At 54.5% G+C, this 23,409-nt stretch overlaps 1 protein-coding gene across 4 annotated transcripts in view; it reads left to right on the top strand.

Moving 5' to 3' along the window:
- SCMH1 (Scm polycomb group protein homolog 1) overlaps positions 1-18,140 on the top strand; it is a 100,113-nt gene extending 81,973 nt beyond the window's left edge. For 3 of the 4 annotated variants that reach the window (XM_050932316.1, XM_050932317.1, XM_050932319.1), the window contains 4 exons: positions 1,008-1,139; positions 4,852-5,055; positions 12,058-12,200; positions 15,985-18,140. In XM_050932316.1, the coding sequence (XP_050788273.1) occupies positions 1,008-1,139; positions 4,852-5,055; positions 12,058-12,200; positions 15,985-16,110 (605 nt within the window). In that variant the 3' untranslated portion in view covers positions 16,111-18,140. The remainder of the gene's footprint in view (positions 1-1,007; positions 1,140-4,851; positions 5,056-12,057; positions 12,201-15,984) is intronic. The other variant, XM_050932318.1, reaches the window with a different exon arrangement.
- The last annotated feature ends 5,269 nt before the right edge of the window (positions 18,141-23,409 follow it).

Consider the following 23,409-nt stretch of genomic DNA (forward strand, 5'->3'; position numbering starts at 1 on the left):
GTGCTACAAGGTAGACTTCCAGCAAAGCCTAAGTGGTGAGGGACAGAATGCCATGCGAGAGCCCATGGCAGGCTGCTGGAATCCTGTAGAGGGGGTGGGAGAGGAAATCCCTCTCAAGCTCTTTGTCTCAAATTCGATAAAGGTTCCAGGGCTAATGGGTCATCCTGTCCCTTTGCTCCACCACTCCAAAATGGGTGAGTGACTAGCTTAGCAAAAGTGAAGGTAGCCCAGGGTTCATACTGGAAACCAGCTGCTGTTGGCTAGTGGCTGGGAACTAGGAATCTTCAGTGTGCATACATCCTGGGGGGAAATACAACCCAAATCACAGGTAAATGCAGGCTGGAAACACTTGGGAAGCAGCAGCTTTTCTGGAAACCAAGAGGTCGTTGTGAGCAGTAAAGTGGATCTGAGCTTGCCATGTGAAATGTTGCAAAAAATCAAATACAAATCTGGAGGCATCTCATCACAGATCATCCTGTTAGATGGCCCTCTGAGACCGTTTCTGGCAGGCTGCGAACAGTGCAAGGACCTTAGTATTCGAAAATTGGAGCCATGGTGGAGGGAAGGGCATTTGGAGAAGAGCAACAGTGCTGATGAAGGAGCTGGAGAGAGAGGTTTGAAGAACTCCGGGTATAACTGGGCCAAATAATGACTAAGGGATAGAGAATTTCCTAATTGTCTAAAACCTGCATGTATGTAGAGGCTGCACAGACTGGAGAGGAGGAATGGTTTGGGGTGAATTGAGATGTGTAACTAGGAGAAATGGCATGAAATTAATTGAAGGAGATAGAATGGCTACAGCACCTAATAGTTGTGTGCCATCACCAATAGCTCTGATTTTCAAAATGTTGCAAAATGAAAATTAAATTCGAAGCCATCAAGATCCAGGTGGCTCCCAGAGGTTTGCCAGGCCAATGTGAGGTTGTACATGGGTCATAAATGATCCATGCAGGACTGAATTTCCCAGGAAGTCTCCATTCCTAAGTAGGGCTTGTTCTCTTTTATAGACAGAAGCAGTTCATTAGACGGCACTCTGCAGGGACCAGGCCGAGGTACAAAGCGATACTCCCAAGATTCCCCTTCATACAGCGCTCCTCTCTCCCCCAAGTTACCAAAGAATGACCGTCACCCTTTGGAAGGTGAGCACAGCATCGCTTCCCAAACCTGGCTCTTTATAGTTACTCTTAACCAGTGTAGCATGATTGGATTTACAATGCCAAATCAACCCTGGGTCCAGCAAGTCTGATTTTCAGACTCTAGCAGGGGCCAGTGCCTAAGGCTTCATAGGAAGATGAAGAAAATACAGTATCCAAGCCAGGTGCGTGGAGCAACCCTATATGACCCCGGCTTTGATCATCTTGTGCCATGAAGCATGAGACTTGACTATCCTTATTTTAGTCTCTATTATTATTATATATTGTTAACGGTCATAACATGATCCAGGCATTCTTAATCAATCCAACCACCGTATTGTACTCCATGACCACCTGCTGTAGTGAGTGCCACAGGTCGACTCTGTGCTAGAGGGAACCTGCTTCCCTTTTCCAGCCATTTTCCCCCCAATATCCTATCCGGTCCCTCAGTCAACACCAATTAGTGCCTGAGAGCTCTACCAGGATTTACCTCAAAGAGCAGCATCCATGAAACCAGCTAAGTAAACCTACCTGCCCAAACCTCATGGCTCTCGGAGATTTTCTTTTGACTTCTAAACTGCCAGTCACGTGAATGCTGGGGAGGATGTGCTGGGCCACATGACCAAATGTAGCTGGATGAAAGACCTTTCTGGCATTTGGTCCATCAGCCTATGTGCACACGGGAGATATTTCCAGAGGGCTGATGTAGTTGGAAGCTTTCTCTGCCTGAGGATCTGAGCTGAAAGATCCAGGACTGTAGAGCTTTCTCTGTCAGTCTTTGTGTAATGGAGTAAATACGTTTTAAGCATCCTGTAGCCTTTAGACTAATAGATGTGCAGTGCGAATGGCCTTGATGTAAGGATGCAGACTACGTTAGCCAGGAATGAGTGTGAGCATCAGTTGCTCTGTTTAAATCTCTGTGTTCAGTAAACATTAGGAATAAAATCTGTGTCTTGGATCACAGTGAGAATCTGTGCAGGCCATTTTCAGAGGTGAATATGATTTTCTTGCACAGTTCACTGGTCTCTAAGATTGCCTCCGGCCAACAAGTTTCCCAGGGAATAGAAATGAAAGTCACTTTCCTTTCACTCGCTTAACCCTAGCCAAGCTCAAGGCTATTGCTGCATCCAAAGTCTCAGCGTTCAGACTGACATGCAGTGTGGGGTCCAGAAATGCCCCAGTGTTGGGAACGATTAGGATGTAAGGCATCAGGGTGTTCAGTCAGTAGAGTAACAGTCTAGAAATAACTAGCAGCTAATCTGCCCTTCCAGCAATGGGTTCTCCAGCTACAAGAGGGGAAACCCTTGTCTGCGCTGCAAAGAGAGTGCTTGCTGGTGAGGGTTTCCAGTGCTGAATACAGTTTGGCCCTAACCTCAGTGCTTAAGTGGTGCTAATGCAGTTTGATTTGGGGCTAGGTTTGCAGCTGAACTGCCATCAGCCCTAGCTCGATTTGTAGTGTCCACAGGGCCTCAGATGAGCCTGCAGTGTCACTGTTCGAATGGCTCCTCTTCGTTCATTGCACAGGAAATTTGTTTTTCCAACTTTCTTCTTTAAAAAACGGTTCATTTAATTCACCCAGAGAGAAAACAGCCTTTATAATAGGTTTACATTAAAAGACATTAACATTTGTCATGTATGGTGCAAGATGCAGCACAGTCCAGGTGTTCTACTTTACCTACATGGGGGTCACGTTTGTCATGCGTTGGCAGGTTTGAAAGCTGGGAATTGTGACTGAATGCTGTGCTCGCAGTGTCACTTCAGCACCTCCAGCGTATCAGGGTGGAGGCTTTGGCATGCTTGGAGAATTTGCAGTCCTTCTTCAAAGAGCAGCTTGAATTCTGTGCCGGGACAAATGCATTTGATTCCCCTATGCCAGCATTTTTTGTTGTTTTTTTTGTTTGTTTGTTTTTTTGTTTTGTTTTGTTTGGAGGGGGGTGGAAGGTTGAGTAGCCACTCAAACAACTCAGAACTGTTGTAAGAGTCTCTTTGCTGGCCCTGGGAAAAGTTGCTCTTCTGGCCGGTATGGGAAGAGTGTCTTATGATGGCTGCATAGCATAACCTGTAGTACAAAAGCAGTGCACCTTGGTCCATTAACCACTTTCTTCTCTTACAGTTAGACTTAGCAGGTCCTTCACAAAGAGTTGTCTGGAATGGTTCCCTAGGGCTCTGGGCTGGCGGAGCTGACTTTGTCGTGTAGCGGCTATGCATTCATTAACAGAATCTATCCTGACCATTCAAGACTCTTGCACAAAACATGCACAGTAATGTGCACAGCAGAGGAGAGTATCCCAGGGCATTAGATGCACTTGCTTCAGCTGTAAATCATCCCTACGAACATCATATAAACCATCCAGATGATATAGCCCACCTTCCCCCCATCTCATCCCCAGCCTTCCCCCATCGCCTGGGGAAAAGGGGAACCTAGCAGGTGCCCCAGAAGTCAGTAAATCCTGGCTCAAGTCGAGCTGGAGAGAAAGTGAATTCCAATCCTGTGGGCCTGCATCGAGAGCACCCTGCTGCCCGCTCCCTCCCTCCTACTGGCACCAGGGGAGTGGTAGTGTGAGCGCATCTGTTGATCGCAGCTGCAAAGGCCTCGCTGAAGCTCAGCAGCCATGTTACTAGCTGCAGTAACGTTCCATCCCTGCTAAGACCCCAGCTGCATTGCAGGGCCTCCCCGCCTCTATTTGCTAGACCCTCGGGGAAGTCTTATTTTCAGTGGGGAGAACTACAGCCTGTTGGGCACGTTACTGAGCCCAGTTCTGTATATGCATAGAGCCCTCCTGGCAGGTGGAAAGGGACAGTGGCTGATGGTTAATGGCACCTTGGTGCTGGAGCCAGCCTGACAGCGGCAGTGACAACGCCACGTGTCGTTATTAGAACTAACCCTGGTGATTGATGAAGAGAGCTGGGTGCTGTCTGTGTCTGGGGAAAGTCTGTGCCAGTGTCCATAAAAGGCCGGTGTCAACAACTGGAAAACCCGAGCAAAGCCAGTCAGCTGGGCCCGTCCCTTGAGGGTTAGTGCCTGCAGTAAGGGAATGACCCAGAATGGGCTCAACCCAGTCCTGTGACTCTGGGTCCAAAGCCAACACCTCCTTCCACTCAGCCGTTCTTAGAGCAAGGACTTAACCCTTGACTGCGGGGTCAATTCACTCCCTGGCCCAATTCCCCCACCCAACAGGGGGCTGAGATGGTGCTCAGTTGGGAGGGAGGGTTCACATTAGTGGATGATAGCAAGGTGAGGGGGAGAGCCGGAAAGAACAAATACCTTTAACCCAGATTGTCCCAGAGCTCTTGTTCTCACTGGTGGAATTGTGAACCAGAGAAGGAATTCCCCTTCTGCCTGGATTTGGGGAACACTTCCAAATCTTATTCAGAACAGGCGACTTTCCACCCTTGTCTGCCACTGGCGGACAAAGGAACGAGCTCATGGAAGCAGCAGGAGTATGGGAGTGTGCAGGGTGGGACTGGTGTTGATGCTACAAAAGAAACAGGTAGTGCGCATATCTTGGTATGGACCATAAATGCAGCTAGCTGGTGCTCAGGAGCAGCAGGACTGAAACTTGCTAGACAAACATCCCGTTGCAGCACTTAGTAAATGACCCCTTTCTGTCTGATTTCTCCAGCACACTGTACAGGGAATGCTGCTGTTGCTGTATAGAATTGTAACTGTGTACTGCATACGCCGTATTGGTTCTGACTGCAGCTTGGTGTCTTACAGGTGAAACCTTTGTTCTGGGAGATGGCCTCCCAGGTCCTCTGGAACCTCGCCTGGACCCAATGGACTCTGCCCTGAACTCTGTCAACTCATCCAGTCCCAGCAGGAACTGCAGAGACTATCGCTTGCAGGGATACAGGCATCTGCACCAGCCTTCTAGCCTTACTCAGGGCAATGCTTCTGCCTTGCGTAGGCTTAGCTCTGGGGGTAAGTCATCCGTCCAAGGCTCTTCATTTGGCAATATGGAGCTTTGCTAGCTCCCATTACAGCTTCCTAATGCCGGCAAGTACCCAAGACTGACCTCTCCATTGTCAGTTAAACAGGCAGTTTGTTAGACATACGTTCTAGAGATGGATGGTACGTTGTTGGGTGGAGTTGTGGGTGGACGTCAGTGAACAGCTTGGTGACTGATTAGGGATGTGGAGATCAGGGGTTGAATGAGTAGAAATGATGAGCTAGGTGTTGATGAATAGGTTGGAGTGTGTAAGTTGAAGCAGTTCAGATGATGAATCGATTGCTGAATAGATGGGGATTTGAGAGGTGATAGCTGAATGGATTTGGAAGCAGCTAAAGTGAGGAGAACTGACTAGTTAAGTTATGAATGAGGACATGCGAGGTGGATGTGTGGACAGATGGGATGCATATTGGCCAGCTGATGAATGGATGAGATGAACCTAGCTGGGTGGGTGCTTGCCGATCACTGGTGACACATCAGTTATATTGCGATATATATAAAATAACTGGTGTGTAGGACAGGTGCAGCAAAGCTGCTAAATGCAGTAAATCCGCATGTATGCCAAATCCATCTGTTTGTAATGAAATGCTGTGTGATTGTGTGCACAACATCGCCAAGGCTGTGAGGGTTAAAACCAGCAACAATACTGCACACTTAGGAGTTGGATCCCCTTCTCCATGGCATTGTGCACAACTAACACCGACACCCAAGAGTCGAGATGCTGCGGGTTTCTGTGGATGACAACTCCTCGTGAGACAGACATGGCAGATGAAGCACTAGAAGGTAGCAGAGCGCACAGAGGGGCTGCAGCTCAGTGGAGAATTGGGTGCAGCATGTACAAACAGAGACTCTGTTAACGGCATGTTAAGGTTGCACAATTCAGTGCTCAGGAGACAGGAAATGAGAGCTGGACATTCAGCCTTCAGTCTGCCTGTGCGTATGTTATAACGCAGGCTTTACTTATAGGGACACATTTTTTTAATTAGCTGCATATGTGCCATTAAGATAAGCAGTGATCATATTTAACAGCTGCATTGTAATGCATATGCTCAAGAAGATAGAGCTACAGTATCGCGTTTACCCTTTTCTTGGCATTTCCTGACCCTTGAGCGCTTACCCATGGAAGCTTTAGTTGCTTTAACATATTTTTTGTATTTCTTTGATTATTTTTAATAAATGAAAAGACCCCAGTTCTCTGATGGGTGCCAGTTGGCAAAGCCAGCTTGACAAACCGTGGGCTTCGTGGGCATTTGAAGGTTCAGTCATGTCTGTAGGTGTTGCATTGCCAGACCTGGGCATGTAATTTCCCTTAGAAATGAGCGGTTCAAGGACTCCTTTACAATCAGGGCTGGCTCCAGGCACCAGCATTCCAAGCTGGTGCTTGGGGCGGCATTCTGCAAGGGGCATCAGTCCCTGTTGTTTTGCCCCCAAGCTGCGCGCTGAATTGCCGCTGCGGACGACGGGGGCAGTCCGTGTGCCCTTAGGGCAGCAGGTGTGTTTCCACGGCAGCGGCAGTTCAGGGGCAACTTCTGTGTTTAGCTGTCCAAGGTGGCTTCAGCTAAACATAGAAACTGCAGCTGAATTGCCACCACCATGGAAACGCACCTACTACCCTAAGGGCACAAGGACTGCCCCTGCCGCCTGTGGCGGCAATTCGGCGCACTGCTTGGGGCGGCGAAAACTCTAGAGCCGGTCCTGTTTACAATGCACGAACTCCTCCCCCTGCCAGCTGTGCCGTTCCCTTCTTGTCCCTCAAAACTGGAACTTTTCTCTCTGTTAAATTGAAAACATTAAGTCAGTTTAAATTTGGCAAAAATAATGTCTGCACATTCCAAATAACCCCTCAATGTAGTGGGAGAAACAAGGAGGCTGAATTGCCGGAGCAGAGCATAGTGAAAGGCAGCAATGAGGCAGGCTCCAACGGCTGATGCTTTGACAGTCCTCCCCATGGCGGACAGGTGCACGTTGTCTCTCTCAGTGCCTACGTCCTAGTGGAGTGAAAAATCTGCTTTACTTGCCCAGGGAACCACTTTCAAACATTTGTTAGTCTGTAAAAACAAACCAAAGTTTTCCGACTTAGCAAGTGCAGTCAGTGAGCAACAGGGCCAGGCCAAGGGTCAGACCTCTCCTCTTTTTGCCACAGTTCTGTTCAGCTCTTTAGAGAAAAGCTATTCCCTTCACTCACTGATAGCTCAGAAACAGCACAAGGGATCTTGAGATGCTGTGCAGAACTCTTTACCTTCAGGAAGAGACCAAGGAGGAGTTGAGTGCTCCCTGCAAAGGCTGGTGGTGGTTAGCTTACAGCAGCACCACTATGGTAATGAGGATATGGAGGTGGATATTACCACATCTGAGGTAGAAGCCAAACTCAAACAGCTTAATGGGATGAAATCGGGGGACCCAGATAATCTTCATCCTAGAATATTAAAGGAACTGGCACATGAAATTGCAAGCCCATTAGCAAAAATTTTTAATGAATCAGTAAACTCAGGGGTTGTACCGTACGACTGGAGAATTGCTAACATAGTTCCTATTTTTAAGAAAGGGAAAAAATGTAATCCGAGTAACTATAGGCCTGTTAGTTTGACATCTGTAGTATGCAAGATCTTGGAAAAAAATTTGAAGGAGAAAGTAGTTAAGGACATTGAGGTCAATGGTAAATGGGACAAAATACGACATGGTTTTACAAAAGATAGATCATGCCAAACCAACCTGATCTCCTTCTTTGAGAAGGTAAGAGATTTTTTAGAGAAAGGAAACATGGTGGATCTAATTTACCTCAGTTTCAGTAAGGCATTTGATACGGTTCCACATGGGGAATTATTAGTTAAATTGGAAAAGATGAGGATGAATATGAAAATTGAAAGATGGATAAGGAACTAGTTAAAGAGGAGACTACAATGGGTCATACTGAAAGGTGACCTGTCAGGCTGGAAGGAGGTTACTAGTGGAGTTCCTCAGGGATCGGTTTTGGGACCAATCTTATTTAATCTTTTTATTACTGACCTTGGCACAAAAAGTGGGAATGTGCTAATAAAGTTTGCGGATGACACAAACCTGGGGGGTATTGCCAATACAGAGAAAGACTGGGATATCCTACAGGAAGATCTGGATGACCTTGTAAACTGGAGTAATAGTAATAGGATGAAATGTAATACCGAAAAGTGCAAGGTCATGCATTTAGGGATTAATAACAAGAATTTTGGTTATAAATGGGGGACACATCCGTTGGAAGTAGCAGAGGAGGAGAAGAACCTTGGAGTATTGATTGATCACAGGATGACTATGAGCCGCCAGTGTGATATGGCCGTTAAAAAAGCTAATGTGGTCTTGGGATGCATCAGGCGAGGTATTTCCAGTAGAGATAAGGAGGTGTTAGTAACATTATACAAGGCACTGGTGAGACCTCATCTGGAATACTGTGTGCAGTTCTGGTCTCCCATGTTTAATAAGGATGAATTCACACTGGAACAGGTACAGAGAAGGGCTACTAGGATGATCTGAGGAATGGAAAACCTGTCTTATGACAGGAGACTGAAGAGCTTGGCTTGTTTAGCCAAACCAAAAGAAGGCTGAGGGAAGATATGATTTCTCTCTATAAATATATCAGAGGAATAAATATCGGGGAGGGAGAGGAATTATTTAAGCTTAGTATCAATGTGGACACAAGAACAAATGGATATAAACTGGACAATAGGAAGTTTAGACTTGAAATTAGACGAAGGTTTCTAGCATTAGAGGAGTGAAGTTCTGGACCAGCCTTCCAAGGGGAGTAGTGGGGGCAAAAGACATATCTGACTTCAAGACTAGGCTTGATAAGTTTATGGAGGGGATGGTATGATGGGATAGCCTAATTTTGGCAACTAAGTGATCTTTGATTATTAGCAGGTAAATATGCCCGATGGGGTGAGATCTGAGTTACTACAGAGAATTCTTTCCTGGGTGCTGGCTGGTGAGTCTTGCCCACGTGCTCAGGGTTTAACTGATTGCCATATTTGGGGTCAGGAAGGAATTTTCCTCCAGGGAAGATTGGCAGAGGCTCTGGAGGTTTTTAGCCTTCCTCTGCAGCATGGGGCACAGGTCACGTGCTGGAGGATTCTCTGCACCTTGAGGTCTTTAAACCATGATTTGAGGACTTCAATAACTCAGACATAAGTTAAGGGTTTGTTACAGGAGTGAGTGAGTGGGTGAGATTCTGTGGCCTGCATTGTGCAGGAGTCAGACTACATGACCATAATGGTCCCTTCTGATCTTAAGTCTATGAGACAGAGGTCCCCAAACTATGGTGTGCGCACCCCCCGAGAGGGGTGCAGAGGAACTTTTGAGGGGCATGGCTGGGCCCAGGCTAGCCCCCATGGTGAGCAGGGAGGGAATGCCACCCAGCTCTGCTGGCCCCAGCTGCCAGTGTCCAGGCTGCCTGTGTCTCAGCTGCCGACTCCACCCCCAGCTGTGGCCCCAGTCTTGACCTTCTTACCCCATCTGTGTCCTGTCCCCACTCCCCCCCCACTGAGCTGCAGCCCCAGCTTGGGGAGTGGAGTGGGTGTGGGCAAAGGTATAAAGTTTGGGGACCACTGTGGTAGGAGCTTCCCAAACACCCAGAAAGTCCCAGATTAGAGTGATCAGGCTGATGTTCACTGTCCTTGTTCTGCTTTTGTTTACATTTTCCATCCTCCCTCTGTAATTCAGCCCCCTTTCCACCCCCTCCCAGCAGTTCCCAAGGGCCTGGAATTGATAAGAAACAAGTGGATAAGTAAGCAGGGACAGAGTTTTGTGAGACCCTGAAAAAAATTGCACATGCTCTGAAGCTGATGCAGTCTAGAAGGGAGGCAGTCTCGGCATTCAGGCTGGGGGTCAGAACGGTAGGCAAGGAGGGTGACCTCACCAGCTGAGCTGCATGAAGCAGGGTGAAGGTGTCTCTGATGACATGATGTCAGCAAAGAGGAAGTGCTCAGCTGTGTGACGAGCAGCAGAGCAGGCGAGTGGGATGAGGGTGGAGCTGGGCCAAGGGAAGGCTGTTGGAGCCCTTGGCAAGGACAGAATCCAGATTCCAGAATGGAGCTGCAGACAGCGGCTGTGAATGATGCACTGAATGAACTGGGAAGAGAAAGAAAAGGAGAGAGATGGGGTAGGAGTTGGAAACGCAGCTGGGCGCAAGAGACACCATGCTGAGCAGGGACTGTTGCGGCCGTGAGGGGAGGGCAGAGAAATCAGACAAGAGAGGCAGGAGGCGATATGGTCACAGGCACCTGGAGGGGATTAGAAGAGGGGAGCCTGCAGCTCTAGGGAGAACTGGAGGGTGCTTTGTTGACCCTGCAAGAGAAAAGGGACAGCTCAGGCCCTGGCAGGTGCGTTCTTAACATGGTGTCTGGCAGTGGTTTAGAAAGGATGAGACAGAAACTGGGGAGGGGGTAAATCAACCTTAACTCCCACCCCCGTCCGCCCTGGCGCCGTGCTACCCTCAGCCCTAATTCCCCCCCCCGTCTGCCCCCGCGCCCTGCTGTCCTCAGCCCTAATTCCTCACCCCCGTCCATGCCAGTGCCCTGCTGCCCTCAGCCTTCATCCCACCCCCGTCCGCCCCAGCACCCTGCTGCTCTCAGCCTTCATCCTACCCCCATCCGCGCCAGCGCCCTGCTGCTCTCAGCCTTCATCCACCCCAGCGCCATGCTGCCCTCAGCCGTAATTCCCCAGCGCCCTGCTGCTCTCAGCCTTCATCTCACCCCCGTCCATGCCAGCGCCCTGCTGCCCTCAGCCTTCATCCTACCCCCATCCGCGCCAGCGCCCTGCTGCTCTCAGCCTTCATCGCACCCCGTCCGCCCCAGTGCCATGCTGCCCTCAGCCGTAATTCCCCAGCGCCCTGCTGCTCTCAGCTTTCATCTCACCCCCGTCCATGCCAGTGCCCTGCTGCCCTCAGCCTTCATCCCACCCCCGTCCGCCCCAGCACCCTGCTGCTCTCAGCCTTCATCTCCCCCCTGTCCGCGCCATCACCCTGTTTCTCTCAGCCTTCATCCTACCCCCATCCGTGCCAGCGCCCTGCTGCTCTCAGCCCTCATCGCACCCCGTCCGCCCCAGCGCCATGCTGCCCTCAGCCGTAATTCCTCAGCACCCTGCTGCTCTCAGCCTTCATCTCACCCCCGTCCATGCCAGTGCCCTGCTGCCCTCAGCCCTAATTCCCCACCCCCATCCACGCCAGCGCGCTGCTGCCTTCAGCCTTCATCCCATCCCCATCCGCCCCAGCACCCTGCTGCCCTCAGCCCTAATTCCCCACTCCCGTCCACGCCAGCGCCCTACTGCCCTCAGCCTTCATCCCACCCCTGTCCGCGCCAGCGCCCTGCTGCCCTCAGCCCTAATTCCCCACCCCCATCCACGCCAGCCCCCTACTGCCCTCAGCCTTCATCCCACCCCTGTCCATGCCAGCACCCTGCTGCCCTCAGCCTTCATCCCACCCCTGTTCTCGCCAGCGCCCTGCTGCCCTCAGCGTTCATCCCACCCCCATCCACTCCAGTGCCCTGCTGCCCTCAGCCCTAATTCTCCAGCCCCGTCCGCCCCAGCACCCTGCTGCCCTCAGCCTTCATCCCACCCCCGTCCACCCCAGCACCCACTTGCCCTCAGCCCTAATTCCCCACCGCCATCCTCGCCAGCGCCCTGCTGCCCTCAGCCTTCATCCCACACCTGTCCGCGCCAGCGCCCTGCTGCCCTCAGCCTTCATCCAACCCCTGTCCGCCCCAGCACCCTCCTGCCCTCAGCTCTAATTCCCCACCGCCATCCACGCCAGCGCCCTGCTACCCTCAGCCCTCATCCCGCCCCCGTCCATGCTATCACACTGCTGCCCTCAGCCCTAGCTCCCAGCCCTTGTCTATTTCAGCGCTGTGTTGATCTCCACCCCTTCACCCCCAGCACTCTCCTCACCAGCACTCTGCTGACATCAGCCATAATGCTGATGCTCTAACTGTTTCTCTCTCATTCTCACTCTTCAGGGTCTGATAGATACCTTGGACCTAGAGACACCTCCCGGCTAAACAGCCGAGACCCCTCTTCCTGGACAGTGGAGGATGTGATGCATTTTGTACGAGAAGCTGACCCACAGCTGGGACCCCATGCTGATCTCTTTCGAAAACACGTAAATATATCTGTGTGTATGTCCAGCTGGAGGGCCGGATACTCCCAGTGTAAATCGGGGTGCTCCAGTGACGTTAACTCTCACAGTCATAGAGATGGAGGCAGAAAAGCATGGGTTAGATGCTGAAGTCCAGCTCTCTGGCCAGTGCAGGGTCACCCCCAACGTACATTTACTAGGGCTGTGTTTGGAGAAATCTAACCTAGCCTTGCCAGAGTCTTCAGCACCGAAAAAACCTGTGCCACTTATTATTTACTCCCTTTACTGAAATAATGGTCACTCCTGGAACCTTGTATCAGAGGGGTAGCCGTGTTAGTCTGGATCTGTAAAAGCAGCAAAGAATCCTGTGGCACCTTATAGACTAACAGATGTTTTGGAGCATGAGCTTTCGTGGGTGAATACCCACTTCTTCAGATGCATGCATGCTCCAAAACGTCTGTTAGTCTATAAGGTGCCACAGGCTTCTTTGCCCCTGGAACCTTGAAATGCATCTCCCCTGTGGGGAAATGTCTCCTTCATGGTGAATCCCATTGAATGACAGCAAATTGCTGGTCAAAAGACCCTTCCTCTCGCACAGGACAGGTTTGTGTGTCTTTGTGTAGCTCTGTTAAATGTAAAACCCTGCAGTAATTCACTGAGAAGGGTATATGGTTAAAATTACAACAAGGTTGGAAACCCCAACCCTAAGGTTCCAGCAGGCACTTTACTTTCTACTATCCTTTCACTTCCTAAAGGGTAATGCAGGTGCAGCCAGAAAAACAAGACAAGACTGTGCTGCGTGCACCTGAACCTGGGAGGTGCTGAGCACCTGGCCGTGTTTCAGCAGAGCATTTAAGCACATGCTGAATTCCAAGTGGTGCTACTCAGATGCTTACATGCTCTCTGGGAATGGGGTTGGAATCCCCAGCAGGCCTTTACGCTCCCTGAGGGCAGGTTGCAGCTGCAGGTTGAAAGTTGCATGTCCTGACTGCTCGTGACTTCCTTAAATTTTGTGATCTCGTCCTTTTGAGGAGGCACATTGGCAGCTGCTGGGGCTTGGTGGGAGACACTTTTATCAGGTGATGGTACAGATGGCTCTGAAATGGGAAGATACTTCTCAAATTATATGAGAAGAGTGCCTGGTGCTTTACCAAGGGTTAACACCACAGGCGCTGGGTCTGCAGTTCTGAGAAATGTTTTCATGACCAAAAAAAGTGACTATTTGCAGGATAGTGCAGATTGGACTGGAAGTTTCAGAGCACTCAAATCACAGTAGCTGTTGATTGGGTTTAGGTTGAGTGGTTTGTTATTAGGGGATTTTTGTGTGTGTGTTTCAGTGAGGCATCTAAAATCTCCCCCTGGAAACTGTCCCAGTGACAGCCTCTTGTCCGTTCAGAGCTCCTGGCCTAGCCAGGCACAGAGAATGATGAGTGATGATGTCACAAGGTGGGGGCCAGTAATAAGTTGCTAAATTTAGCAGATGCCCACTGAGTGTGCTCAGAAGTGATTCTTCAGTCACTTTGAACCGGGTGTTCCCACCCTCTTGTGCTCAGGAAGGGTTTTGTCCAGCTCAGGTTTCACGCTTCAGGCACGTTTGACATACATGGTGTGGGACTGGCTGACAATGTGGACTGTAGCCAGACTCTACCTCCAGCAGGGGGGATCACAGGAAATGAAGTTTGCTCAGCCTTTCCAGAAACCTGCCCTGGCTCGGCAGAGACCTGCTGCTGAGGGGGTTGAATGTTTGTTCCCTTAGGCTACAGCCTGAAATTAAAGGGGGGTACATTGATGTTTGTGTCTGGCCACCCTGGGATGAGTTGACAGTTGTATTAGCTGTAACATGACTCAGCTCCTCAGCAGTGCTTTGAGCCTTAGGTCTCGTGGAAGCAAGTAGTGATTCTGGTCAGCTCCTCTTCCCACTGGGAGAGCTTTGCCTGCTACCCAGGAAGGGCTAGATCAAGGGGAGGTGGGGGATAGTAAATAAATCCGAAACAAAGGAGAAATTGAGGAGAACAATTGTGGGGTTGAGGCACTGGACTGGGAGTCAGGAGGCCAAGGTTTAATTCCTGGCTGTGGCACAGATCCTCTGTGTGGCCTTAAGCAAGTCACCTGATCACTCCATGCCTCTGTTTGCTCACTGCAGAACGGGAGGGCAGCCTTTGGCTCCCGTGCATGGGGTGCAGTGAGACTAAAGTGAGTGATGCTTGTAAGTGTGTTGAAATGTTTGGGTGAAAGGCACTACAAAAGTGCAGGTTAATGCAGTTAATAACCATGGGAAGTAAAGAACTCCCGCAGCATTGCATCCTGGCTGACTCTGGCCTGTCTCTTGGACAGAACCACCTCAGAAGAACCAGGATTTTAAATCCTGTTCTTGGACAGACTTCTCTCCGAGTGAGGGACAGAGGGGGAATCTGAAGATGAAAACATTATCAGACAAAGCCCATAAAGTAATTCATTCTACTCCTCAAAATAGCACAGCCCAAAGTGCTTGTGGGATGGAATTTGGTGTTGACACAAGCCAACATCCCTGTTCGGCTGTCTTGTGGGAGTCCTCAGAGTAGCTGTTTAATCAGTTTCACAATCACATTCACCTTTGTACTTTCAGAATTCATTTGGGAGGCATGTCGGCTTTCCCTGCTAACCCCCACTGCACATTGCCAGCAGGCGTGAAGGGAAAAGGCAGACTCTTGGGGTTTAGCAGCCACTGCCCAGACCTGACAGGGCCCCAAGCATCCAACATGTTACTTCCCTTTCCCCTGGCAGTCACCCACCTGCACGTGGCACCACAGCAATGGCTGACATGGAAGGGGGGTTCCGTCTGGGTGTGGCAGGAGGCACATTCTCTTTCCTGACTTCCTCCTGTGCAGTAGTGGCTACAAGAGCCTTGTTTCTCGCTGGTTTCACAGAGACGTGAGGCTGTTCTTTGCAGGGACAAACCTGGGTATCTTTAGGAACAGCTGGAAACAAAGGGTGGGGGGAGTCAGTATCATGTGGGCAGCCAGGTGGGTCTTTAACAGCCCCCATGGACCGCAGACCACAGCTTAGAGCTGCTCTAGTGCATGCCCCGAGAGCCCTCAAATACCCCCAGTTCCCCCTTATGAATGCAGTGTGCCTCAGCAAACCATCCCTGTTGTCTAACAGCCCCAGCCACGGCATGCTTTGAGTATCCTTGATCAGCCCCCTCCAGATACCCCAGTTAAATAGAGGCATAGCTCAGGTGGGAGAGAGCTGAGATGCAGTGGACAGAGGAAGATTGTAGCAGCTGTGATTTCCTTTTGGGGCTGAAGATGAGGTGGGGGAGACAGAGGGTGTCACTGCAAGGAATGTCCTGCTCTCTTGGACCCTGTCTTTCTCCTTCTGAACAGTAGCCCTTCCCCGCCAGGCAGTGGCACCTGAGCCAGCCTCACAGTAGGAATTACCTGCCCCCCGGTATGTCGGGTCATTCTCGTTGGGCCCAGGACGGGCAGATGGAGTGGCTGGGCTGGGTTGGTTGGAGCTGCAGGGCAGTGGGTAGGGAGGGAATGCCTTGGAAGTGGCTGACGCAGACGCTTGCTGGGCTGGCATCAGTCAAGTGTTCCCATGGGGTTTATAAGAACCTAGTGAATTGTAGGGAAGGAAAACCTGCCCAGCCCTGGTGCCAGCATCCTTTAGTGCCGCCCCCACAGTACTCCTGGGAGAGCGAGTTCCAGGGGTGCCCTGGCTAAGCCAGGCAGTGATTTGGGGCTAGTGATGGCGCCAGGCAGTGCCAGGGTTTGTAGGGCAGAGCAGGCCTCACTAACACTGACCTTCTCTTGCTCCCTGATGCCAGGAGATCGACGGCAAAGCCTTGCTTCTGCTGCGGAGTGATATGATGATGAAGTACATGGGGCTGAAGCTGGGTCCGGCGCTGAAGCTCACCTACCACATTGACAAACTTAAGCAAGGCAAGTTCTGAGAGGACTCTTTGCGGGACAGCCCGTGAGAATGCCGGGCTCCTGGCCACACCCAGTCGCTCCCCCCTGCAGACTGGTACGCATGCATACACCGCCGGCGCAGACGGCCCAGAAACACCTGCAGATCACTACATGGATCCACCAACCACCCTTCTTCCACTGTCAGGACCACAGTGGGCACGTGAAAGGAGACAGACAATTTGTTGGCTCCCCAGGGACCAAACAGAGCTTGACTCATGGACTTCCTGACGCAAACAGAAGAACCCTTTCCGTGCTCTTCCGCTGACGCTCGTCTGCAGAGCCCAGTTCCTCTGCACCCAAGGGGACAAAGACACACTGTGTTGCAGAGTTCTTCAGCACCCTGGGCTTCTGTGGTGCTGGATCCTTTCCCCTTTGTTCCCCTGCGGGAGTGCGACTCTCTCATGTCTTTCCTCTGCCCCCGTTCCCTTGTCTCTCCTGGCTGTCTGGTCGGGCCTAGCCTTGTTTCCTCACTCTATATCAGATGAACAGCTCTGCTGCAGATCCTACGATGCTGGCATTTTCCATGCCGCCATGCCAGGCTGGGCAGGACAGGCTGTGAGAACCCAACTCCTGGAGTTACAAATCCACTCTGAGTAACACTATGGCAAGCTTACAAGACTGTGCACCCTGTTCCCAGCCTTCTGTGAAGGGCTGTATGCCGGGGACTGCAGCCCAGAGCATGGTCACACAAGCCTGCTAGTCCTGCTGTCTTGACAGAGCAGCCTTTCCTCCTGCCCCGGGGGGCCTGTAGCTGGTGGACTTCCTCATGCTGGCGATGCCAAGGTGGCAATTCCTTTGTATTTATTTCTGACAAGGAGGGAAGCTCAGCTGGGGCAGACATGGACTGATGCCTTCCCAGTTAGCATGGGCTGTGGGCTAGAAGGGCTGGGCACCCTGTTGAGTTCTTTCTTTTTAAGGTGTCATCTGTTTAGGAAACAACAATGAAATGTTTTTATATCTATTATGAAATCGCAGCCCTCAGAGCTCTTTACCCAGCAATGTAAAGGTTCGTCTGTCCAGATGGTACTGTTAGAATGGCCTTACCTCTCCATTTCATTCTGTCAACCATCAGCAGGTTCCAGGGGTGTGTGACCAGGCTCGCTGTGTGACAGCAGGATCACAACTTCTGGGAAGGCCATCCCTCTCTCTGCCCTTCCTGGGCCTGTCCCAGCTCCTGCCCGGCACAGCTTGTTTCAAGCTGTTTAATGTATTTATTTGTGATGGCACTTGAGCAGTGACCCACTGTCCCATGTCTGAGTTGCTGCAGCTGTAGAGAAAGGAGGTGGAGAAGAACCTAGCCAGGTGCCCTACACCTGCCATGGGGCAGGAACCTGCTCTTAGGAAGCCAACGGAACTTTTTCATGAACTCTGATGGAAGCAGGCTCTTCATCACAGATATTAGAGCCCTGCAATGGAAAACAAGGACTGGGTAATACCCCGCACAGTCTCACTGCCTGGGATGTGACAAGCAGAGGGAAGAGCTGCCATGCCTCTTGGTGTGCCCATGAGTCAGCTCCGAGGGCATGGTGGGGCTTGAGCACTGGCCTGCTAGCCATACGCTGAGAACATGGCCCAAAGGGACAGGATGTAGGGAAATGTCCATCACAAGCACTTCTTTCCTCTCCTGCCTTTCCCTCTCACCGTCTGTCCTCCCCCAGCCAGGGGCTCCCTGGGTCAGAGTGCCACGGGAGCTCTTATGTGGCTCTGCTTTACCCCTAAGGGGAAATTGGAAAGAAAACCCAAACATAATAAAAGGCTATTTGTAAAACAAGGTCTCTACTAAATCCTAGCGGCTGTCCCCAGAACAGCACGACGAACCAGGCGAGGGGCTCGGCCTCGTCGCTGTCCCATGGCCAGCGGCAGCACAGAAACCTCCTTGGTTTTCACGTTTCCTTTGCTGCTGTCCGGCTGCAGACGGGCCTCTGGCAGGCAGGTCCCAATGCAGCGCAGCCAGCGCTCTCCTCTGCACTTACTTTATGTTGAGTTGTTTATAAATAAAAGAATAACCACATTCCTTGGCTGGCTTTGTCAGGTGGTTAGAGAGGCCCATTCTACAGGGCTGTCAGCCCCCCACGCAGCCTGGGAGCTCCGCACCCAAGGCGAGCAGGGGTCTGCCCCTGCACAGTTGCTTCTCCACGAGGGAGGGCGCTCTCTGCCGCTGGAAGCTTGTTCTGCTGGAGGCAGCAGGCACGTACAGATAGGAATGAGCCATTGGCAGGCTCCAGGCCAGTCCTGCTCCTCCATGATCTGTACATCCGGCTCCTGAACATTTACACCTTTGAAACTACCGCAGTCAATGCAATGCACCCGGCCAGTCTGCGAGCGCTGTCTGCCTGCAGCAGCAGCTCGCCTGACTTGGGATCCCAGAGCTGAGGTTCCCAGCAGTAGATTGTGATTAATCCCTGGAACCTTTTAAACTCTATCAGTGTCTTCTGCCCCTCTCCTCATTCCTGTCTGCACGTGGGGGAGCCCCAGGCGCCGGGAATTGACAGGGAGCCTAGGGAGGAGCCAGTCATTCCCAGGCCTGAGCGCTGAGGTGGGGAACGAGCTAGGGTACTTGATGCGTTGCCTGGCACCTGCTTCCCTCTGTTTCTCCCCCATGTGCTGCTGTTGCAGTGCTGGGCCTGGTGAGAGTGTTGGCCAAGCTGGGCTGCACAGGGAGCTCTAACCCAGACCTGCTCTGGGAAGTGCAGTCGATTTACAGGGGGCTCTTTCCACCAGAACAGCCTGAGCTGTGTGAGCCGCTGAGGCATTCTGCTCGTCGCCGTGCCAGGAGGGGGTTGCTCAGTCTCAGGATCGGGGCCGAGAACGGATTTTGCTACGGACCAGCAGAAGGTGAGAGCCAGTAATGGGGCCAGCCTTTCCTCTGGCCTCGCCCACCCCGCCCGGTCCCAGGGCCTCTCCCAGGGGATCAGGGCGTGATCCCCATGGCATGGTGACAGGAGGGACCTCAGAGCTTGAGGCAGCACCAGTCCCAGGACTAGACTCAGCAGCACTGGCAGCTGGTGCTGTGATTGCTGAGCTGGTTCCCCTCGACGGCGGGGGATGTGCTCTGAGGCACCCGCCTGGGGGAGCTTTGCTGGTTGCCCCAGGGTTAGCAGCAGCAACCCCCTTCCCCTGCCCTGAAGTCCTCTTCCTCACGTGCTGCTCTGCTCCTTCCTCCCACCTGAGCCTCTCCGCTACTTCCACGACTCCAGAGCCGCACTGCATTGCTCTTCCTCCCCCTCGCCCTGGCACCCCCCTGCAGCCCCTCATCCGCCCTCACCCCAGCACCCCCACCTCACCCCCTCGTCCACCCTCGCCCTGGCACCTCCTGCACCCCCTTGTCCACCCTCGTCCTGGCACCCCCTGCAGCCCCTCATCCGCCCTCACCCCAGCACCCCCACCTCACCCCCCTCGTCCGCCCTCACCCCAACACCCGCGCCTCCTCCCTACACCCCCTCATCCACCCTCGCCCTGGCACCCCCCAGCACCCCCTCGTCCGCCCTCACCCCAGCACCCTCATCTCACTCCCTCATCCACCCTCGCCCCAGCACCCCCGCCTCCCCCCTGCACCCCCTCGTCCACTCTCGCCCTGGCACCTCCTGCATCCCCTCGTCCACCCTCGCCCTGGCATCCCCTGCACCCCCTCGTCCGCCCTCACCCCAGCACCCCCACCTCACCCCTTTGTCCCCTCTCGCCCCTGCACCCCCTCGTCCACCCTTGCCCTGGCACTCCCCTGCACCCCCTCGTCCGCCCTCACTCCGGCACCCCCACCTCACCCCCTTGTCCCCCCTAGCCCCAGGACCCCCGCCTGCCCCTGCACCCGCTCGTCCACCCTTGCCCCGGCACCCCCACCTCACCCCCTTGTTCCCCCTCACCTTGGGACTTCTGCATCGCACATGCCTCCCTCCTGCACTCCCTTGTCCACCCTCACCCAGCACCCCCACCTCACCCCATGTCCCTCCCCCCTGCACTTTCTCTTCCCCCTTCACCCCGGCAACCTCACCATGCCCCACCTCCCCCCTGCACCCTCTCATCTGCCCTTGCCCCGGCACCACCACTCACCCCATGTCCCCCCTCGTCCCAGGACCCCCACCTCCCCCCTTGCACCTCCTCGTCCGCCCTCACCGTAGCACCCCCACCTCGCCCCTGCCTCCTCCCTGCACCTCCTCGTCCGCTCTCATGCCGACACCCCCACCTCGCCCTGCCTTCCCCTGCACCCCCTCGTCCACCCTCGCCCCGACACCCCCACCAAGCCTTGCCTCCCCGCTGCACCCCCTTGTCTGCCCTCTCCCTGGCACCCCCACCTGACCCTGCCTCCCCCGTGCACCCCTTCGTCCGCTCTCGCCCAACACCCCCACTTCATCCCCTTGTCCCACCTTGCCCCAGGACCCCCACCTCACCCTGCCTCTCCCCTGCACTCCCTCATCCACCCTCGCCCCAGGACCCCTGCTTCCTCCCTGCACCCACTCGTCCGCCCTCGCCCCGGCACCCTCACCTCACCCTGCACCCCCTCACCCTGACACCCTCACTTTGCCCCACCTCCCCCCTGCACCTGCTCATCTACCCTTGCCCCAGCACTCCCACCTCACCCCCGCCTCCCCGGCACCCTCTCGTCCACCCTTACCCCGGCACCCCCACCTCATCCCCGGCATCCCCTTGTCCGCCCTCACCCTGGCACCTCCACCTCGCCCGTGCCTCCCCTCTGCACCTCCTTGTCCGCCCTCACCCTAGCACTTCCACCTCACCCCCATGTCCCCCCTCACCCCAGGACACCCACCTTGTCCCCTCCTCCCCCTTCACCCCCGTGTCCTCCCGGGACCCCCACCTCACCCCCGTGTCCCCCCTTGCTCTGGGACCCCCGCCTCACCCCCACCTCCCCCCTGCACCTCATCCGTCCTTGCCCTGGCACACCCACCTCACCCCTGCTTCCCCCCTGCACCGCCCTCCCCCCAGCACCCCAACTGCACCCCCCGCACCCACCCTCACCCCAGCACATCTGCCCTTGCCCCGGCAACCCCATGTCTGCCCTTATCCCGGCACCCCCATGTCCACCCTGCATCCACCCTCGCCCCAGCACCCCCTCATCCGCCTTCATCCCAGCACCCTCGCCCTGGCACCTCCACGTCCACCCTCACCCCTGTAACCCCATCTCACCCCCCGCATGCCCCCTTGCCCCGGCACCCCCATGGCCGCCTTTGCCCCCATGGCTGCCCTCACTGAGTACCCCCACCTCACGCCCCAGCACCCCCACCTTACCCCCTGTGCCTACTGTTGCCCTGGCACCCCCACCTTACCCCCACGTTCCCCCTCGTCCTGGCATCCCTGCAACCCCCCTTGCCCTGGCACCCCCACATCTGCCTTCACCCCTGCATCCACCCTTACCCAGCACTCCCACCTCATCCCCCGTGTAAGCCCTCACCCTGGTGCCCCTACTTCCACCCTTGCCCCAGCATCCCCACCTCACTCCCTGCACCCCCCGGCACCCCCTCATCTGCCCTCACTCTGGCATCCCCACCTTGCTCCCACGTCCCCTCTCCCCCTGGCACCACCGCATCCCCCCTATCCCCTGCGTACCCCCTTGCCCCGGCACCCTCTTGTCCACCCTGGCACCCCCACCTCACCCCGGCACTCCCACCTCACCCCCACGTCCACCCTTGCCCTGGCACCCCCATGTCACCCCCCGCATCTGCCTCCTCATCCCACCCCAGATCCCCTGCATGCACGCGTTCCCCTCCTTTCCCCTCACTTATCACCCCTGCCTCCGCCCTGTCCCTATCGTCAGCCCTTCCCCGTGAACCCCACACCATCCCCTGCATCTCCCCCTTCCCTCCCTGCTCTTCACCCCCTGCATCCATTCCTGCCCCCTCCTCATATCTCCCCAGCACCCCCTGCAGCCATCCTCATCCCCTCAGCCCTCCATCTCCCCCCTCCCCTCCCTCCCTGCTCTTCACCCCCTGCATCCATTCCTGCCCCCCGTATCTCCCCAGCACCCCCTGCAGCCATCCTCGTCCCCTCAGCCCTCCATCTCCCCCCTCCCCTCCCTCCCTGCTCTTCACCCCCTGCATCCATTCCTGCCCCCCGATATCTCCCCAGCACCCCCTGCAGCCATCCTCGTCCCCTCAGCCCTCCATCTCCCCCTCCCCTCTCCTCCTCACTCTTCACCCCCTGCATCCATTCCTGCCCCCCCCGTATCTCCCCAGCACCCCCTGCAGCCATCCTCATCCCCTCAGCCCTCCATCTCCCCCCTCCCCTCCCTCCCTGCTCTTCACCCCCTGCATCCATTCCTGCCCCCCGATATCTCCCCAGCACCCCCTGCAGCCATCCTCATCCCCTCAGCCCTCCATCTCCCCCCTCCCCCCCTCCCTGCTCTTCACCCCCTGCATCCATTCCTGCCCCCCGATATCTCCCCAGCACCCCCTGCAGCCATCCTCGTCCCCTCAGCCCTCCATCTCCCCTCCCCTCCCTCCCTGCTCTTCACCCCCTGCATCCATTCCTGCTCCTTCCTCATATCTCCCCAGCACCCCCTGCAGCCATCCTCGTCCCCTCAGCCCTCCATCTTCCCCCTCCCCTCCCTCCCTGCTCTTCACCCCTGCATCCATTCCTGCCCCCCGATATCTCCCCAGCACCCCCTGCAGCCATCCTCATCCCCTCAGCCCTCCATCTCCCCCCTCCCCTCTCCTCCTCGCTCTTCACCCCCTGTATCCATTCCGGCCCCCCCCCCCCCGTATCTCCCCAGCACCCCCTGCAGCCATCCTCATCCCCTCAGCCCTCCATCTCCCCCTCCCCTCCCTCCCTGCTCTTCACCCCTGCATCCATTCCTGCCCCCCGATATCTCCCCAGCACCCCCTGCAGCCATCCTCATCCCCTCAGCCCTCCATCTCCCCCCTCCCCTCCCCTCTGGATCTGCCTCCTGCCCACCTCAGTGCCTGTTCTCATATGGCTCTAGTCTAGGTGATTTGCTGCAGCGCTCCCCTCCTGTACTCACCCCACTCCGGAGGTGGGGGGGGGGGACTGGTTCTTTGGGCAGTGAACCACATCTTTGAAAAATCTCTGGTGCGCGAGGTGTGGTTCTGGCTTCGCTGCACCCCATGGCCTTCGGGAGATGGGAGCCCTGCCCATGGTTCACAGCCACAGGTGCTGGAACTAGGGCTGCTGCAGCATCCCCCGACTTGAAGCGGTTTCTATCCTATCCAGGGTTGCCAATTTGGTTCAATGACTCTCGGCCCCCCACTGTACAAATTGTTCCAGCACCCTACTCACAGCTGATATCCACTGTCTCTCCACATACAGAGCAT

The sequence above is a fragment of the Gopherus flavomarginatus genome, chromosome 22, assembly GCF_025201925.1.
Source record: "Gopherus flavomarginatus isolate rGopFla2 chromosome 22, rGopFla2.mat.asm, whole genome shotgun sequence".
NCBI lineage: Eukaryota > Metazoa > Chordata > Testudines > Testudinidae > Gopherus > Gopherus flavomarginatus.